General features: G+C 39.1%; 1 protein-coding gene across 1 annotated transcript; it reads right to left on the bottom strand.

Annotated features, from left to right (window-relative positions):
• Nucleotides 1-12308: 12308 nt before the first annotated feature.
• LOC123393962 (RNA-binding motif protein, X chromosome-like) lies at nt 12309-21032 on the bottom strand. Its single transcript, XM_045087319.1, has 7 exons — nt 21024-21032; nt 18993-19167; nt 17461-17613; nt 14524-14638; nt 13529-13654; nt 13363-13451; nt 12309-12879 (listed from the first exon to the last, which is right to left on the bottom strand). Exons 1-7 carry the CDS (start codon nt 21030-21032, stop codon nt 12578-12580), a joined length of 969 nt encoding a protein of 322 aa, XP_044943254.1. The 3' UTR covers nt 12309-12577.

Below are 21032 nucleotides of genomic sequence, written 5' to 3' on the forward strand. Positions count from 1 at the left end.
CCTCAGCCTCACTCTCAACCTCCCTAGCCTCGTCGTCATCGTCCTCCTCCTCCTCAGTCTCCCCGGGGTCCTCCGCCACGCCGACCACCACAAGTTGCCACACCAACATTAGGTCATCCCCGACGAGCACAAGCTCCACCGCCAGGATGGCGCCCTCTCTCTCCCAACGGCCTTCCTCTTGCTGCCCAGGCTCTGCCGCCATCCCACCGCCTAGGCCCAGCAGCACCTTCGCCTCTCTTGCGGGGTGGGGCTATATGTCCACGGACAGCCGCGTCCTGATGGACCTCTCCCTCGACTGAGTTGGTCAGGATTCGGGGGCAGTCCCGTGTCCCACGTGGCGCCCGGCTGGGGCAGCTGCAGGGGAACGGAGCAGGGGCGGGTGAGCGCGCGGCTCCCGCAGGCGGCCGGACAGTGGAGCTCTGCGGCCCTGCGAACGGTGGAGGGTGGACGTCCGCCGTCTCCTCCCGGAAGCCAGCGGAGTCTGGGACGCATGCGCACAAGGGCTTCCGGCCAGGAGCCCACGGGGCAGAGGTGGAGGCGGCACGCTTCGGGTCTTGGCGCCCAGGAGGCCTGATCCGCGCCCAGGACAATGGCGGGACCCCAGGCCCCAGGAGCCTCAAGGCGGTGGGCGTGGCCGCCACAGGCCCTGCCCCTCACCCCCTGCTGGAGGCGGCCAGGGAGGCAGCCAGTGCGCCTCCTCCGGGATGGCCTCGGGCTCTACCTAAGGAGCCCCAGGCCCCAGTGCCCACAACTCCTTCCCCTCCATCCCGTCGCCTCCTTTAGCACGCTCTCCGCCCGGTGTTTGTAGCCTGTCAAGGAGAAACTGTCCCTGGCCCTTCCCCCCCACGCAATCCTCGAAGACTGAGGACAGCGAAGGCACCACCGGGGACCCTGGTCTAGCGTGCGGGGGACTGTCAGCCCAGGCATTGCAGAGCAGTGCCATTCCAGGAGACAGCGGGGGGAAGCTGTCTGCCAGTTTGGGGCACTGTCTGCCAGTGCTTCGGCCACTGTTTCCCCCAGGCCATGTCCTTGTCTGCTCAGGACAAGGGGGACCGAGAGGGCTCAATCCATCGATCCGCCTGTCCTTTCCCCATGCTCTGCTCTCCCTCTTCCCCGGTCCATCTCGGTGTTTGTGTTCCCGGCGCTGTTTCTCTGCCCACTCTCTGGCCACAGGGTCTCTGGAAGATCGAGGCTTCAGAAAGCAAGATGCAGAAGCCTGTCCCAGAACCTCCTTTCCCATGAAATAAAAGCCCCCTTCCCCTCTGTGACTAGCTACTGTTCACGTGACCAGGGAAAGGGACCCAGCTGGTTGCGCCCGACGCGTGCGCGTGCAAACACACACAGACACACACACACACACACACACACTCACACTGACACAGCACACACACTTACCCAGTGACACGCAGTGTGTTTGGCATGGAGCTCGGTGGGAGGCGTGCCTTTTGTGCAGCAAGGGCATACGGCAAAGGGAACCCGGATGTCCCTCCCCTGAGACGACGTCTGGGCGAACCCTGTGGATGGGCAGTTGGGCATTATGTCTGTGGGCCAGGAGACCACAGGGTGCACCCTATGAAAGGCCGGAGACAAGAAGCTGAGGCCGGCTCCCAGGTGACACAGCACGTAGGCCCGTACCTTCACTTGCAGAGACAGCGTGTCTTCCGGTGCCTTCGGGTGAAACTTCAAATGCCATGGGGAAGGCGTTCCCAGCCTGTCTGGCCTGCAGAGGAGAACACATCTTCTCTAGCCTTCCCCTGCAGCTGAACAGGTCAGGCCGTGAGCTGAACTTCAGGCTGGGCCATTACGTCCCCAGTGCTGGCCCCCACTCATGGATAGAGGATACCCAAAGTGTGGCTTCGGGCCAACAAGGTAGGCTTGGGGCAACTGGTGTGGTGCCATTGCAAGCCGGTCTCCCCCAGCATTACAGCAATAGATGGGTTTCTTCCAACCACATCTCAGTCGTCAAAGGGCCACATATGCCACGTCCATCCCAAGCAGGGTACGGTGCTTTGGCTGTGGAGGAACCAGGATCCCACGAGGACAAGAAATGCTCACAACATCACATTCACTATGCCTGGCATCATACATTTTCACAAATAGCTAAGACTTTTGTGTATATTTTCATATTTCTGTGTTTGTGTGTGTGTGTGTGTGCGTGTGTCTGTGTGTGTGTGTCAAGGCATGGCAGCTGTGTGGAAGTGGACATCACAGAGCATCCGCGTTGCACCACCAAGAAGAATCTGATGAGGCCTCCACCGTTGAGAGACATGCATGGGCTCGTCTCCGTGGGGCTCAGCCCTCACTGGACAGCAAAATGGACAAGGATCAGCAGGGGCAGCGCTAGAGAGGATCCTGCCCCTAGCTGCAGGGTCAGGGAGAAGGGCCATAAACAAGTTACAAAGCACCTTGTGTTCATGTGTGGTTTTATATTGGGGGCACAGGAAATGGCAAGGAGGCAATAAGCCTGGTGGGACCCTCCAGCCCCCATCCTGTTGGATTCCATGGGTGGGGGTGATGGAGAGCAAGGGGGCAGGGTGCAGCCATTCTTGGCCTGGGGAGAGAGCCCCACCCTTCCAAGCAGGATCTGGCAGAGGATTGAAGAGGCGGGGCTCTCTTGGGAAGTCTTGTCTGTAGAGCTGGGCACACAGGAGTGGTAAGGTGCTCACGAGTGGCGCCCTGTCCTTCCCTGGGCTCCTCGTACCACCGTAGTCACATGGCTTGGAGAGCTTTTTCTGTTGCCCTTGAACCTGGAACTGTGCCCTGCATTGCTGAGTTGCAATGCCATGCTCTTGGTCAGCTCCAGTGCAAAACCAAGGGTCGTGGGAGGACCAAAGAGGAGGCGGTCCCCCATGGTCCCTGTGGCTCCAGATCATTCTGTGGGTAACACCACCCAGCGGAGGAGTCTGTTCCTCGGATGTGTGAGGGAATGCAGGTGTGCTCCATGGGATGGATGACATGGTGTGTGTTCTATGTGGGAGCAGCTGAGGGCAGCTCCGCTCCTGCACACATGTGTGTGTGTATGTATGTGTGTGCACGCACATACATGAGGAAGTACCTGTGGCCAATTGAGCATTCCTCTAAGCTGGGGACCATGTGTGTATGATTCTACATGTTGTGTGTGGAATTGTATGTTGTCTTTTGCTGCCCTGTGTGTAGGACATCGTGTGTGTTGGTGTTATGTATGTGTGTTTTTCGTGTGCTCGAATATGTGTGTTTGCGTGTGTGAGAAGTGTGGATGCCTGCATCCTGGCAACAGTGTGTGTCTATGCTTTGTGTTTGTGTGTTTGCACACCCATGGGTGAAAGTGTTGCGAGGCTTCATGCGACTGCATGTACATAGGGGCCAGGTATGTTCACATGTGCAGCATGTGCATGCCGGCATGTGTGTGTAGGTTTCTCTCTGTGTGTGGGCATGTGTGCTTGACTTGTGTGTGTGTCGGTTTCAGTGCACGCATGTGAGATTTTGTGAACGTGTGTTGGATGTCGTGTATGTAGGTGTCTATCTCTTAGTTGTGTGTTTACATGAGCAGGACTGTGTTTTGGTTGGCCGACTGTCATGCCTGCGAGCCGGCATCATGTGTGTGTGTGTATATACATATATATATATGTGTATATATATGTGTGTATATATATATATATATATATATATATATGCAAATAAAGGAAGAAACTTTATATATTTACCAAATAAGGGAATAACATATATATATGCAAATAAATATATAATATATAATAAATATATAATGAAATAAATAAATATAGCAAATAAATATATGACAAGAAGAAAGAAATATATATATATATATATATATATAATGTTTTCTCTAGTCATATACTTTAATCAGTCTTTTTGTTTGTATGCTTCATAAACCCTACCTTGGGGCCCATTTGGGCTGAACCTTCTCTTTTATCTTCCTTTTTTTCTCTGCCTCTCTCTCTCTCCTTTTTTTTATTTTTCTTTTCTCTCATTTGGGTGGGGAATCCTGATTGTTCAGAAGTGTTCCAGGGTGCACCATGACTGCACCATAGTCAATATATCCCGCTACATCTGCTCAGTCATCTCTCACCAAAATGACTAGGAGAAGGAACGCCCAACAGAAGAAAAATACAGAGGATGGACCTTCTGCAACAGAGCTCATGGCTATCAACATAGAAAATATATTGGAAAGAGAATTCAGGCTAACAATTATCCAGGTAATAGCTAGGTCGGAGAAAGCCATGGATGACCAATTCAATTGATAGGGCTGAACTGAAAGTGACCAGAGATGATGTTCTCAATGTATGGCAGAGCTAAAAGCTACCAGGGCTGAGGTTCACAATGCTCTCAATGAGTTCCAATCTAATCTAAATTCTCTCAAAGCTAGGGTAACTGAGACAGAATATAGAATTAGTGATCTGGAGGACAAACAGGTAGAGAGAAAGGATCAGGAGGAAGCCTGGAAACAAACAGCTTAGAATCTGCAAAAAACAGAATCAGGGAAATAAATGATTCCATGAAAAGTTCGAACTTCAGAATTATTGGAATCCCTAAAAAGGGGAGGAGAAAGAAAGAAGTCTAGAAGATGTAGTTGAAAAGTTCTTCATGAAAATTTTCACAATCTTGCGATTTGAACAAGTGTTCATGTACTAGAGGCTGAACGGTCTCCACCCAAGATTAAACATTCCAAAAAACATTAAGGCATCTGATAATCAAATTGAGGAATCATAATTGTAGGTATAATCTCTTGAAAGACGGTAGGACAAAAAGTCTCCTTACTTATAGAGGGAAGCCCATCAGAAAAACATCAGACCTGACCACAGTCCTAGCAAGCCAGAAAGGGCTGGCAAGATATATTCAGGGCACTAAATGAGAATAATATGCAGCCAAGAATACTTTATCCAGCAAGACTGACATTCAAAATGGATGGAGATATAAAGAGTTTCCAAGACCAGCAAGGCTTAAAAGACTATGCAACCACCAACATGACACTTCAGGAAATATTAAGGGAGGGTTCTATAAAAGAGGAAAAGTCCTAAGATTAGCATTGAACAGATAAAGAGACAATCTACAGAAAGAAAGACTTCAAAGGTAACACGATGTCAATAAAAACATATCTATCGATAATCATTCTCAATGTGAATGGCCTAAATGAGCCCATAAAATGGCACAGGGTTAAAGATTGGATAAAACGACAGGAACCATCCATATGTTGTCTACAAGAGACTCATTTTGAACCTAAAGATACACCTAGACTGAAAGTGAAGGGATGGAGAAGTATCTTTCATGCCAATGGGCCTCAAAAGAAGGCCGGGGTAGTGACTCTCATATCAGATAAATTAGATTTTAAACTAAAGACTGTAGTTAAAGATGGAGAAGGACTCTACATCAATCTTAAAGGGACTATCGACCATGATGATCTAACAATGGTAAATATCTATGCCCCCAATATGGGAGCAGCCAATTACATAAGAAAACTGTTAATCAAGATAGTGTCATCTTGATAGGAATACATTAATAATAGGAGATTTTAACATACCTCTCTCAGAAAGAGACCATGGAAGCAGAAAATCAATAAAGAAACAAGAGCATTGAATGACACACTGGAACAGATGGACCTCATAGATATATACAGAACATTCCACCCTAAAACAACAGAATACTCATTCTTCTCAAGTGCACGTGGAACCTTCTCAAGAATAGACCACATACTGGGTCACAAATCAGGACTCAACCGATACCAAAAGAATGAGATGATTCCCTGCATACTTTCAGATCACAATGCTTTGACACTGGAGCTCAATCATAAGGAAAGTCTCCGAAGGAACTTAAACACCTGGAAGCTAAAGACCACCTTGCTTAAGAATGCTTGGATCAACCAGGAGATCAAAGAAGAACTGAAACAATTCATGGGAACCAATGAGAATGAAGACACTTCAGTCCAAAACCTATGAGATACAGCAAAGGCGGTCCTAAGGGGGAAATAAATAGCCATCCAAGCTTCGCTCAAAAAAATGAAATTCCAGAACACACCAGCTGTCTCTACACCTTAAAGAACGGGAGAATCAACAACAAATCAAATCAACTCCACACATAAGAAGGAAAATCATCAAGATTAGAGCTGAGATCAATGAGGTAGAAACCAGAGATACAGTAGAACATATCAATGAAACTAGAAGCTGGTTTTTTGAAAGAATCAATAAGATCAACAAACCTTCGGCCTCACTAATCGAAAAGAAAAGAGAGAAAGCCCAAATTCATAAAATTATGAATGAAAAGGGAGAGATCACAATGAACACCAAGGAAGTAGAAACAATCATCAGAAGTCATTATCAACAGTTATATGCCAATGAGCTAAGCAACCTAGATGAAATGGGTGCATTCCTGGAAAACTATAAACTACCAAAATTAAACCAGGAAGAAATCAACAACCTGAATAGACCAATATCTAGTAACGAGATTGAAGAGGTGATCAAAAACCTCCCAAAAACAAGAGCCCAGGACCTGATGGATGCCCTGGGGAATTCTACCAAACTTTCAAAGAAGAAATAACACCTATTCTCCTGAAGCTGTTTCAAAAAATTGAAGCAGAAGGAAGACTTCCATACTCTTTCTATAAAGCCAGCATTATCCTTATCCCCAAACCAGGAAAAGACCCTACCAAAAGGAGAATTTCAGACCAATATCACTGATGAATATGGATGCTGAGATTCTCAACATGATCCTAGCAAACAGGATCCAACAGCACATTAAAAAGATTATCCACATGATCAGGTGGGATTCATCCCTGGGCTACAAGGATGGTTCAACATTTGCAAATCAATCTATGTGATAGAACAAATTAATAAGGGAAGAGAGAAGAACCACATGGTCCTCTCAATTGATGCAGAAAAAGCATTTGACAAAATCCAGCATCCATTCCTTATTAAAATGCTTCAAAGTAAAGGTATAGAGTGAACATTCCTGAACTTCATCAAATCTATCTATAAAAGGCCCACAGCAAATATCATCCTCAATGGGAAAAAGCTTGCAGCCTTCCCATTGAGATCAGGAACACGAAAGAGCGCCCACTCTCACCACTCTTGTTCAACATAGCATTAGAAGTTCTAGCAACCACAATCAGACAACAAAGAGAAATAAAAGGTATCCAAATTGGCAATGAAGAAGTCAAACTCTCTCTTTGCAGATGACAGGATTCTTTATATGGAAAACCCAAAAGACTCCACCCCCAAACTACTGGAAGTCAATGTACAGAAATCAGTGACTTTCTTATACACTAACAATGAAAATACAGAAAGGGAAATTAGAGTATCGATTCCATTTACTATAGCACCAAGAACAACAAGATACCTGGAAATAAACCTAACCAAAGAGGTTAAAGATCTGTACTCCTGGAACTACAGAACACTCATGAAAGAAATTGAAAAAGACACAAAAAGATGGAAGACCATCCCATGCTCTTGGATCAGAAGAATAAACATTGTTAAGATTTCTATACTGCCTAGAGCAATATATACTTTTAATGCTATTCTGATCAAAATCCCACTGGTATTCTTCAAAGAGCTGGTGCAAATCATCCAGAAATTTGTTTGGAACCAGAAGAGACCCCAATTCGCTAAGGAAATGTTGAAAAACAAAAATAAAACTAAGGGCATCTTTCAAGCTTTACAACAAAGCTGGGATCACCAAGACAGCATGGTACTGGCATAAAAACAGACACATAGACCAGTGGAACAGAGTAGAGAGCCCAGATATGGACCCTCAATTCTATGGTCAATTAATCTTCAACAAAACAGGAAAAAAAAATACAGTGGAAAAAAGACAGTCTCTTCAATAAATGGTGCTGGGAAAACGGGACAGCTATATGTAGAAGAATGAAACTCAACCATTCTCTTACACCAGACACAAAGATAAACTCAAAATGGATAAAAGACCTCAATGTCAGACAGGAATCCATCAGAATCCTAGAGGAGAACATAGGCAGTAATCTCTTTGATATGAGCCATAGCAACATATTTCAAGATATGTTTCCAAAGGCAAAGGAAACAAAAGCGAAAATAAACTTTTGGGACTTCATCAAAATCAAGAGCTTCTGCACAGCCAAGGAAACAGTCAAGAAAACAAAGAGGCAACCCACGGAATGGGAGAAGATATTTGCAAATGACAGTACAGACAAAAGGTTGATATCCAGGATCTATAATGAACTCCTCAAACTTAACACACACAAAACAGACAAGCATATCAAAAAATGGGCAAAGATATGGATGGACACTTCTCTAATGAAGACATACAAATGACTATCAGACACATGAAAAAAATGTTCATCATCACTAGCCCTCAGGGAGATTCAAATTAAAACCACATTGATATATCACCTTACACCAGTTAGAATGGCCAAAATTAACAAAACAGGAAACAGCATGTGTTGGAGGGGATGTGGAGAAAGGGGAACCCTCTTCTACTGTTGGTGGGGATGCAAGTTGGTGCATCCTCTTTGGAGAACAGTGTGGAGATTCCTCAAGAAATTACAAATAGAACTTCCCTATAACCCTGCAATTGCACTATTGGGTATTTACCCCAAAGATACAGATGTTGTGAAAAGAAGGGCCATCTGTACCCCAATGTTTATAGCAGCAATGGCCTCGGTCGCCAAACTATGGAAAGAACCAAGATGCCCTTCAACGGACGAATGGATAAGGAAGATGGGGTCCATATACACTATGGAGTATTCTGCCTCCATCAGAAAGGATGAATACCCAACTTCTGTAGCTACATGGATGGGACTGAAAGAGATTATGCTGGGTGAAATCAGTCAAGCAGTGAGAGTCAATTATCATATGGTTTCACTTATTTGTGGAGCATAACAAATAGCATGGAGGACATGTGGAGTTAGGAGAAGGGAGTTGGAGGAAATCGGAAGGGGAGGTGAATCATGAGAGACTATGGACTCTGAAAAACAATCTGAGGGGTTTGAATTGACCGGTGGGTGAGAGGTTGGGGTACCAGGTGGTGGGTATTATAGAGGGCATGGATTGCATGGAGCACTGGGTGTGGTGCAAAAAAAAAAAAGGAATACTGTTATGCTTAAAATAAAAGGAAATTAAAAAAAAAAAGAGAGAGAAAAGGGGGAAAAGATTCAAAGCCTCTATAATTTATCGCTTGGTACTTACATATGCAGAGGCAGAAAGAAAAAACAATGAAATGATAGGGTACCCTCTTACATGGAACAGAATTAGAGGTTATCCCTTAGCAAGGTATTAACATGGAGGTAGTTGTGCTCCTCAAGGAATGTCACTCTGCCTGTTTCAAGGACTTGTGAGTGAGCTCTAGGGAATAAGGGAATTTAATAATTTTTCTTCTGCCTTTGTTTCCCACATCACAAAGACAGGATAAATGCAATATATGTCACTATATTCTGTGCTAAGAAGGGGCTGGGAATCTGGGCCCTTGAGGGAAGAAATGCAAATCAATAGAAGATTAAAAAAAAACAACCAAGATCTGACCCCCTGATCCTGACCCCCAAGATCCTTTAACTCTTCTTTAACATATAAAAATTCCCCTGGAAACTTCTTTATCTCTACTGCCCCCCACCAAGCTATATGTTGGCAATCATTCTCCAAGCATATGGCCCGCAAATATACATCTGAAGGTTCTCATGACTCGGGTTTTATTAGATGGTAATAGATGACTTTTTCCCCAACAATAGCTAGCCCCTTAAGATCCTGGAATCCTTGTTTCTAAGACTCCTTAGAGACTTGCACTCTCCCTAAACCTCTCCCAACTTGAAAGTATATAATGGGCCATTCCTCATGACCCTGGTGCAGCTTACTACCCACAGGTCCTGTCCCTGTATTTTATTTACGTTTTTGCACCGAAGATGTCTCAATAATTCTTTCTTGGCCATTGGATTTGAACCCAAAGGTTTTTCCTACATCATTTGGAATTTCATATTTGTGTAGATTGCCCATTGATACGAAGTTAAATTTTTTCCTCTTAATCTGCCTCATATAAATGTCACTCATACTCCAGCTAGGATTTTTTAAAAAGAGGAAATTTATTCCTTATCAACCTACAGCTCCTTTAAAAATTTTTTAAAAAATTACCATTTTTTAAGAGAATCTATATTAAACACTGCTGTTATGTTTAGCACCTACGAATGATCATGCACATTGATTCCTGAATCAATAAACACAGGAAACTTGTTGTGGCCTTGTTTACACATAGTTTCTAAAAGCAGCATAATATGCTTTAAGATAACAAACCAGTTTTAATGACTAGAATCAAGAACAGCACATAATTAACATTTTAAAGATTTTATTTATTTGACAGAGATCAAGTAGGCAGAAAGGCAGGCAGAGAGAGGGGGGAGGCAGGCTCCCTGCTGAGCACAAAGCCAGATGTGGGGCTTGATCCCAGGACACAGAGACCATGATCTGAATTGAAGGCGGAGGCTTTAACCTACTGAGCCTTGCAGACATCCCCATAATTAACTTTGACTCAAGTTTGTTCAATTAGGAATTTTATGATTGCTATCTTTCAAAGCCAACTAATGTAAGCTATATGTAGAACCGACTCAAAAACATCTCCTTTTATTAGTCCTATAAAATAAAAATTAGTCCTAAAAAATAAATTTTTTAAAAAGTCCAATTTAAATAAATTTCTACTCTGCATTACAGTTAAATTTATTCCCTGAGAATTATGTTCCTATGAAAACTTTAAGGAAATACACTTTCAGTTCTGGTTATGATTTTCATTCAACATTTACTCTAACTTGTTAATGAGTGGGAGAGAAATTTTATATTTTGGGTTATTATTCTCTTCCCACGTAACTTATATTACCATAATGACAACATCTTGTCAAGAATCTTTCTGGAGTTTAAAGCCCCCAGATTGGAATATCACAGATGCTATTTCCTGTCCTCCACTGTAAAAATAGGCAAGATTGCTGAGAAATTCATATCCTTCTTGTTCAATCTTCATACACCTACAGCATTAGTGAATAAAAACATCTTCGTAACGGTAAAAATCTCACCCAAATATACAAAGATGGCAATGGTTCCTTTGAAAAATACTATTTGGGGTTAAGTTTTTCAAATTAACTAAACTTTTGAGTATTCCTATTGCCAATCTTAATCAACATTTACTCATGAAAATACTTCCCTCTTGTAAAATTGGTCTGTATTTTTAACAACTATGTGAAGGAGAATGAGAGCTTATGCATGCATGTGGTAGCATAAGCATGAGATGAACAGAAAGACTCCTGGCTGAGCAGGCAAACATGCAGGGATGGGTCAAATTACCCTGAGATTATAACCTGAGTCAAATGCATGTGCCTAACTGAGCTACCCAGATGCCCTTAGTCTGCATTTTTAAGAATTAAAAGTTAAGTACTTTGGAAGTACTTGTGAAATTGATTTTTTACTTTAGTCCAAAATTTGGGTTTTTCCCTTTTGTCCCCGTTTACCATTTCAGTATCATAAGGGAATTTTTAGTTTAGTTAAACTTCCAGTGCTCCAGTATGTGTTTTCCCTTATGGTTTTCCTTTAAAAAATCCAATTTTCCTGTATTTTTCCAGACTCAATTAGGCAGGCTTATCAAGGCTTTGTAGACACTCAGCTTCCAAACATAAAAAAATGAATTTTTAAACTTCCTATTGATTTTCACCTAATTTTACCGAAAACTCAATGTTTGTAAGAGAGTATATATGAAGCCTTTGAGTTACATTTTCACATAGTCCCAAGATAGTTCATGAGTAATTCCAGAACAAAAATTTGTTTACCAATACTTTTGCTTGTTTACCAATGTTTTTAAATCTAGGAGCATTTATTTAATTAAATCTTAATTCTCTCTAAAGTTAACTGTCTCAAGTTTTGATATAGATGAAAAACTGGTTTCACTATCATTACTCCCACCCTTGTCATTTGCTGCTTTAATATGGGTAAGAAATGGATGCTTACTTCTTTATTTCCTCAACTTCTTATCCTGCAAGATCTAATTTTTCTTTCAACTTACATCATTTCTTTAGGAGGACACTTGAGTAATGAGGCAAACACACTCTTTTGTAGCCTTTTTGGAGATGTAGCAAATCTTTTACACACCTATGTTAACAAAAAAGAACACACAATTGGCTTAGTATGCCCAAGTAGAAAATAGGTTCCCCTTGCTGTGGAGAAGTAACATACTGCTTTTCAGTATGTTACTTGTGTCAGTAAAAGACATTTTAGGCAAACAGTGTATTTCACCTTCCATAAAAATTTGTTTTCCTATTTTTTTCTTTTGCCCTTACTTTAAGTCAGTAATAAATTCAGACAAGAAATAACATTTCATGGCATTTTTTATTCTAAAAATTTTAACAATGCAAACATTACATTCAAACAGCTTATCTAGTTTTCATCAATTAACATTAACAATTGTGAAATTACTTTGAATACTTCTTTTTCATCTTATACATCTTATCCAAAAATTCATGGAAGGCAAGTTAATGTATGCCTTTCTCATTTAAGTAACACTTTTCTTTTATTAGTACTAGAATAACAGAAAAAAAAGGTTGCAGTTAAGTTTTCTCTTTAATTTTTCCCTTAAATTGGTAGAGAACTTATTTTTAGTATCTACTACGGCCTCCTCTTTCAGATCGGTTCCCCCCACGACCTCCTCTGGAAGCCCCACAACTTGAGCTACCATACGATTCACGAGGAGAAGGGTACACCCTATCCATAGAAGGTGGAAACCCTCGTTCTTGTCTGCCACCACGCTCACGACTTATATAGAGATCACTCCGGCTGCTTGAGTAACTTTCCCGACCTCCACCATATCCATCACGTGTGCTGCTATAATCATCATAGCGACTGCTTCCACCATAACTCAGAGGGGGCCCACGTGCTGATGGTGCACCACGGGAGCTACCTGTAGTAAGGTCAATGATAAAGTAAAATACTTACTACACTACAATTTTTGTGGCATCATTACACCCATGATCATAGTTTAAGTACTAAATATTTGGAAGAATTATGTTTTCATCTGCCTCTGGTGAAAAGATAATATGCTGCACTAATGAGATTTTTTATTTTTTATTTTAAAAGGAAATGAAAATGTAGCATGTTTTAGGTTAAATGGTAAATGTTCTGTCACAGCTTCTAAAAGGGGGTTGAAATTCTGACGTTCATATTTTTATCATGCTTTAAAAATGACAAAAGTTTTTGATGAGACTATCAATTTACCCTCAAAAGGAACCTGTTATGGACAATAAAAAAGTAATTCAAGAATCTTCAAGCTAATAAAAGGCCATGCTGTAGTTCTGCCTGTGAAATTAAAAGTCACAATATATGCCCAACAATCTAGTCTGCTGAATCTAATTTCATGAATATTCAGTAACAATTGGACTCTTACCGTAACTATCATATGACTCTCTATAAGAGCCTCCACTTGAATGTTCAGAGTAATCTCTATCACGACCACCACCACAGCCATCACGATCACTAAAGTAAAATAAAAGGCATTCATGCAACAAGAACTGCAAGCAGCTATTTGATAAAAATTTAAATTTTCATAGTACCTATATCCTCTAGAGTAATGTTCATCCCGAGAACTTGAATGGCCATAGTAACGGTAAGCATAGTCTCTGGTTGGTGGAGCATAATCCTTGGTGTCTCGGGAACTTGGATAATCTCTGCTCGAATAACTTAAAAAATAAAGCAGCAGCAAATTTTTAAAATGTAATTTCTTATATCCAGAATATACATAAAATAACTGACAATAAAAAGACAAAACATTTGGCAGACTTGAATAAACTTTTCTCTAATGAAGATAAACAAATGGACAAGTACATCAAAAGATGCTCACTCAGTCATTAGGTAAATACAAATCAAAACACAAACCAGTTACTTCTTTACTACACCTAATACGTTGGATTTTTTAAAAAAGAAAATATTAAATATTAGTAATGTAAAGAAGTTAGAATCTGTATATTGATAGTAAAAATGTAAAATAGCGCAGTCCCTGTGGGAAAGGCTGGTGGTTCCTTAAAATATTACATAATAACAATAGGACCCCAAAACTCCACACCTAAATATATGCCCCAAAGAACTGAAAACAGTATTCAGATATTTGTAGATTAATGCTTCCAACTGTACAATGGTGCAAATATGTGGTAATTGCATATACAATGAAATATAAAAACCCATAAAAAATCCATAATAAGGATTCATGCTATAACATGCATGTTTCTTGAAAAAACAATTGTGCCAAAGAAGTCCGACACAAAATGTTACAATGTTTTGACTGCATTTGAATAATCTATGCAGAATAGGGAAATCCAGAGACAGAAGAGAGGTGTTTGTTAGGCCCTGGAATCAGGTGGGTAACATTAAGTGTTATCTGGGGATGGTAAAAATGTTTTAGAACTACATAAAGATGGTAACTGCTTAACATTGTAAATGTACTAAGTATTACTGAGTTATTAACTTTAAAATATCTAGTTAGTGAATTCCGCTTCAAAACAAAAAAAGATCTACTATGACTTAACAGTTTATATACTTTATTTTCATTTACCTATCTTTGGTATTGTAACCATCATCTCTTGGTGAAATGTAGTCATCTCTCCGGGAAGAGACTGGCTCTTTGCGTGAAGGATCTCTATAATTTTCTCTTCCACGTGTTTGTGGACCTTTAATTTAAAAACTCTTAAATAAGTATCTCAGTAACTTTTATAAAAAAGAAAAATTCAAAACAGATTTCTTTCCACAATTTTTAAAGGTTTCTCCCTTAAGATACTATTTATGATTTTTTTTTGCCTGCTTTTTACATATTTCTGAATGTCTCATCTTCTGGTATCTTCTCCTTCTCTGTCCATCTTGTGCAATCTTTAAATTACCATCAGAAGGTAAAAAAAAAAAAAAAATCAGCATATTAGCTGATATGTTTCAATTGCTCCTCAAAGATCATAGTATTTATTAAGCTATTACAATTAAGTGTCAAACTATTTTCCTATTTACCTTAGTCATTTCATAATCTTTTTTTAAGATTTCGAGATTCCCCACCATGTGCTTTCTTGTTTACCCACGTATACATACTGACACTGCCAAGCATACTTGCTTATTGTCAAAGCAAAGGGATTTATGAGTCACATTAAGGTATTAAGTAATTATCCCATTATTCATCACTTTCCTTTACTGTCTTCTCTGTAGTCACTTTAATTATTTCAAATATGTTTCTACTACAAATCCTTGTTTTTCTTAAAACTGTCTCTCCACTACATGAAACGAATTATGCCTTTTCTGGCTTTCATCAAGTATCTCCATTATTTCCTCTTTTAAATAATCCTTTTTAAATTTTTTAAAGATTTTATTTATTTATTTGACAGAAAGACATCATAGGCAGGCAGAGAGAGGGGGAAGCAGGCTCACTGTCGAGCAGAAAGCCTGATGCAGGGCTCAATCCCAGGACCCTGAGATTATGACCTGAGCCGAAGGCAGTGCTTAAACCATTGCGCCACCCAGGCACCCCTCCATTATCTTCTATTTACTGCCCCAACTGCAAAACTTCTAATACTCTGTATATGTGATATACCCTGCATTCTATACCTCTCTGCACATTTACAATGCTGTTTTTCTCTTTAATTCCTAAATATTCCTTATCACCTCAGTATTTCCCATAGCTTTCTGTAGTCCACTGTTCCTTTGTGGTCAGTGTTTCTCAAAAGCTTAAACAAAAAATTCACATAATTCAGTCATTAAAGCTGCTCCAGCTCAAAGATATTTTCTTTTTCTTCTTTTTCTTTTCCTACCAATTGTTCATGAATATTAACAGCACAAAGAAAACATGTAAAACCTGCAAGTTGTTTACTAACTGAAATATGTATGTATCTTTTTTCAGATTAAAAAAAAGTACTAATTTCAATTCATCCCACTTGCACCAACAGTACTACCTTTCCTTGGGGCACTAGATGCCAAATTCTTTACATATATTTTCTAATTTATCATACCAAATGGCTAATAGCTTGGTCTTTGTAATGATGGCAATGTTGATGCCTAGTGCTGTTTTAGCATTATTATTTAAGAGCTTATTTGGAAAGCAGTGTATCCTAAATATGAAATTTTATCCCATAAATATTATCTTCACAGGTGAATTATTATTCTTGGTTCCTATAATTCAGCCCTCCTTTATTTTAATTCTTTCATAGGAAATGTATAGGCTTCTTCTGTATTTAAGACAACGGCAAATTATACTTAGTTTCACTTATCTTCTACATATGAAAGGTAAATCTGATAATGACAACTTCTACCCTAAGAGATAGATACAGCAATGACAAATTAAATAACTGAACTTTTTACATTCTCTATATTTGAAAATATATTGTCTATTTCTATACTAAGACATTCTTTACCCTCTTGATTCCTACTCTGTTTAATCCAAGATCTTACCCCTCCTTCTTAAAATTATCTGTTCTTATATTTTATTCTACTTATCTCTTGCCTGCTTTAAATTCTCTCAAGTGATTTCAAATTTCCTAAGGACAGTTACCTTACGGTTTAAAACATCTCTTCATCAACCTTAGTGATGAACTTGTATCTTCAAATATGTCTTAACTATATGATAATAGCTTCATAACTAAGTGTACTTCTATGATTTCCTCCAACTTAAATAATTATTTAAAGTTTATATGTCGATTATTTAAATGTTTTAAGTCTATCAAGGCTTATTTTTTAAGTAACCATCAAACCCCATAGTGATCTCTGATGGTCTAAATAACAAAATGTTTTTTATTTATTTATCATGTAATCCTTAATACTAGGTATTTCCTTTCCAAGAAGAGGATTCTTGGAAGCAACTAATCTTTTTATCCATTTCTTAGTATGTTCACAAAAAAAAAAAAACAATACTTGCACATAATTAGGAATTTAAAATTGAACTTTCTAATAACTTAGATTAGGACATCACTTTCAAAGAATTCATGCTCAGATTGTGTATCCACCATCATCTGCATTTAAAACAGAATCTTTTTAGTAAAGCACCATCATGGTCCAAATAGAGAAAGGAAAAAATATGGCAAGTTGCATTTATTATTTATAACTAGTTAATAACTAACAGAAACCAGATGATCAAAATACACAATCCAACTATGCTACACATCAAAAGGCTCTCTCACAGGACATTTTAATTTTCAAGAAAATCTTGATCTGGAAATCATGCAATATAAGGAACCCAGTGACAAAAGCATGTTAGCAGGAAATTTTAAAAATATGAAGAGGCATTCTAAAGCAAATGTGGATTTAATTTAATACAAAACTTAGTGTCTTAACACTGTTTCTTAATCACCTAATGCATCTAAAATTAAAAACTAAAGAATTAGATCATAACCAAAATAAATAGTGATCAATAAATATGACCATATACTTTCTTTCCATTTTGCTTCTTGAAATCACCTTCCTAAAAATAACTGATTTTCATTCATAATAAACTACTGTTTTGGTAATTCACAATATTTACCTCTTCCTCCAATCCCTCTATTGCTACGCCCGGGAGCAGAAGGAGCAGATCTTTTAGGAGGAGGACCTCCGCTTCTGGAAGATGGACCTCTTTTAACTGGAAAGGGTCCCCTGGAAGAACTCATGTGGAGGTTAAGAGAATATTCTCCATCATCTGTGTTTAAATAAAATATTTTTAGTGAAGTAAAATCAACATTTTTACTGTGTTGTTATTCACCATATATCATTAGTTTTTGACATAGTGTACCAAAATTCATTGTTTATGTATAACACCCAGTGCTCCATGCAATACACACCCTTCCTAATACCCACCATCAGTCTCACCCTTTCCCCACTCCCCTCCCCTCTAAAATCCTCAGTTTGTTTATTAGGGTTAGGGTTAACCTTAGGGTTAGGGTGAGTCATGGTTCCTCTCCCCTCCAATTAAGTTTCAATCATTGTTTGAAAATTTTTACTAAACAAAACTAAGTAAGGTCTTCAGTATTCATAATTAACAGTGTTTTCTTACATGATACAGATCAAAGACGTATTGTGAAAGTTTGGAAAACCTAGAAAAAGTCAACTAGAGGCATTTTATATTCACAATAAAGCAACATATTTGAAATCTAAAAGGAAAGATACATCAAAATTCTTTATCTAAAAGAGTAAGTTAATATAAAACTCTTATAATGCACTTAAATAATAGCCAATAAAAATTTTGTTATGTTCAATTTTACTGGTATATTAGGAATGCATATTAAGGGGTGCCTGGGTGGCTCTGTGGGTTAAGCCTCCACCTTCAGCTCAGGTCATGATCTCAGGGTGCTGGGATCTAGTCCCACATCGGACCCTCTGCTCGGCGGGGAGCCTGCTTCCCCTCTCTCTCTGCCTGCCTTTCTGCCTACTTGTGATCTGTCTGTCAAATAAATAAATAAATAAATAAAATCCAAAAATGCATATTAAATAATCAAGAATCATTTCACCTTCTTAACCAGAAAAATGTTTAGATGTATTCTCATTCCTCAGTATTTTCATAGGTAAAAAATTGAATATTCTTTTTTTTAATTAATTTCTTTTCAATGTAACGGAATTCATTGTTTATGCACCACACCCAGTGCTCCATGCCATATGTGCCCTCCATAATACCCACCACCTGGCTCCCCCAATCTCCCACCCTCCGCCCCTTCAAAACCCTCATATTGTTTTTCAGAGTCCATAGTCTCTCATGGAATATTTTTATACGTGGCAGAAATACGTAAAATATTCTCAAGATCAGTTTAGTGAATAAAAACAAAATTGCCTTAAATGGGACAAAAAAACATATTCTCTAAAAAAGTCTATAAATACCATTTTCAATGATTCATTATTCCTCCAATACACACAACAAAGATACATATGTCTTTGTGAAGCAGTGGCTTTTAATCTTTTTCTGAGTAAATATAAAGAAGCTCTAGATGTTTCCCCTAGATATTTCCCCAAATAAGGTATTTCCATACATTCACACTTACTGTTTTCCAGTCCTATGGTTGCATCCTTATATTTTTAACACATTACCCAAGTGTCCTCCACGTGAGGAACGCCCTCTTGCTCCTCCACTTCCTCCTCTTCCACACCTCACATTTCTTGGATTGCCTCTGTGTCTTGGAGGAGGTGGTGGCTTCCGTCTTCCACCACTTTCAAACGATGGTTTGTTGGCTTGCTCCACATTAATTGCTTTTCCATCCAAAGACTAAAGAGATTAAGTATAATATCAGGACATTGCACCAATTTAGCAAATTTTACAAATCTACTCATTACTGAACGTAAAATCAAGTTCAACTAAAGAAAACAACTATCCGGTCCTTCATCTGCCAAATATTAGACATTTAACTAATAACTGCTTTCCATTAAATCCTCTTATGTATAGAATGATTACATGTATGTGTTGGTTATTGTATTATATGTATACAGTGTATATATAGATTTATTGGTTATTAAGATAACTAATATGTATGCATACATGTGTCTTGGTTATTGAGACTCCTTCAAGTATCTAGTATCATAATTAATTGCTCTCACATATCATGAAAATATACATTTTCTTTTTTAAAAAATATTTTATTTGACAGAGAGAGAGAGATTACAAGGAGGCAGAGTAGCATGCAGGGGTGGGGAGGGTACAGGCTCCCTGCCAAGCAGAAAGCTGGATGGGGGGCTTACTCCCAGGACCCTGAGATTATGACGTGAGCCTAAGACAGAGGTTTCACCCACTGAACCACCCAGGCTCCCTGAAAATATTCATTTTCTAATGTATAACTCCCTTCATTTTTCTTATTTCATACTTTCTTTATTCATGAGAGACAAAGAGAGGAGGAGGCAGAGGGTGAAGCAGGATCTCTGCTGAGCAAGGAGCTGGATGTGGAACTTGATCCTAGAACCCTGGGATCATGACCTAAGCTGAAGGCAGTCTCTTAACTGACTGAGGCACATAGGTCCCATTTTTGCATTTCTATCATTTAAAATTTCCAGTATCCCAAGGATATATCAATGTGTACTGTCAATTAGAAGTTACTATTACTTATTCAAAATGATTTAGACTCTGTATTATTTTTTAGTATTTGTTCTGTTAAAAATTAAAAGGAAATTTCCTAATATGACTGCAGCTGTTAGGTACTGTTGTAACTTTCTTCACTTTTAATAGAACACTATTTGGTTTTAATGTTTTGCCATACTCCATTATTATTCAGCTTTGCTTTAAGTATGTCCCTAGAAAGCAATTTGTTAATATGGTATTTCATTATTCTCATTTTCCAGAGATAATATTGTATTTCTTAATCTCCTAAGGTTATTGTGCTCCCGGGCCAATTTGATTTTTAAAAACCTAATTTGTAATAATTATCCCAAATAAACATTTTGGCCATTTTTTTTTCTGGCCATTTTTTATTACTTTGGGAAAAGAATCTCAAATCCTAAACCAAGGCTTCTGGTAGGTATGGTCCACAGTCCAAAATAAATAGTCACAACTAGCAGTTCCAACACCAGGGATACATTTGCTATTTCTGCGTCCAAAATATTTTCTGCAAAGTTATGTATGGCTGCTTACTTTATAAAACACAGTTTTATAAAATCCTAAAACCCTTGATCTTTATGGATTAAAACAATGTCCTGTCCACTCCCCCTGTACATTCTATTACTCCTTTTATTTCTTATGAAATTCTTATACATATAAAACAAGTTGCTCATTATTTATTATTTTATTTTAAATTATTTTTATGGAACTAATTATTTTTATTTATACAGTCTCAAATGCAAGAAAATAGCTAATGTGATTTATAGCCATTACTCAGTTGCTTTATCAAAAGCTAACACATAGGTTCTCAATAAAACATCTACTGAATGAAAGAATTTAGTAATTAATGTCTATACAAACTCATGCCTTTGCCCTTAAAAAACCAGAAAACAGAGGAATCATCAATTATTCTAAGTAAGTCTAATTTACCTCCATACATAATACAAAATCCTTAGCCAAACCCAAATTCTGCATGCTAAATAGCCATAAAATATAAAAGTAAAAATGTCAGTATGTAATGAGAGCCTGCTTTTTACCAGAAACAT

The sequence above is a fragment of the Mustela putorius genome, unplaced genomic scaffold, assembly GCF_011764305.1.
Source record: "Mustela putorius furo isolate JIRA1106 unplaced genomic scaffold, ASM1176430v1.1 tig00001094_pilon_pilon_pilon, whole genome shotgun sequence".
NCBI lineage: Eukaryota > Metazoa > Chordata > Mammalia > Carnivora > Mustelidae > Mustela > Mustela putorius.

Bases quoted from the DNA above. Each gene is read 5' to 3' on its own strand.
- LOC123393962 (XM_045087319.1), bottom strand. The intron at 17,614-18,992 runs GTAATGTGTTAA...ATTTAAACACAG, and splicing joins CTCACGTGGAGGACACTTGG to ATGATGGAGAATATTCTCTT. The intron at 14,639-17,460 runs GTAAATATTGTG...TTTAAATTAAAG, and splicing joins TAGAGGGATTGGAGGAAGAG to GTCCACAAACACGTGGAAGA.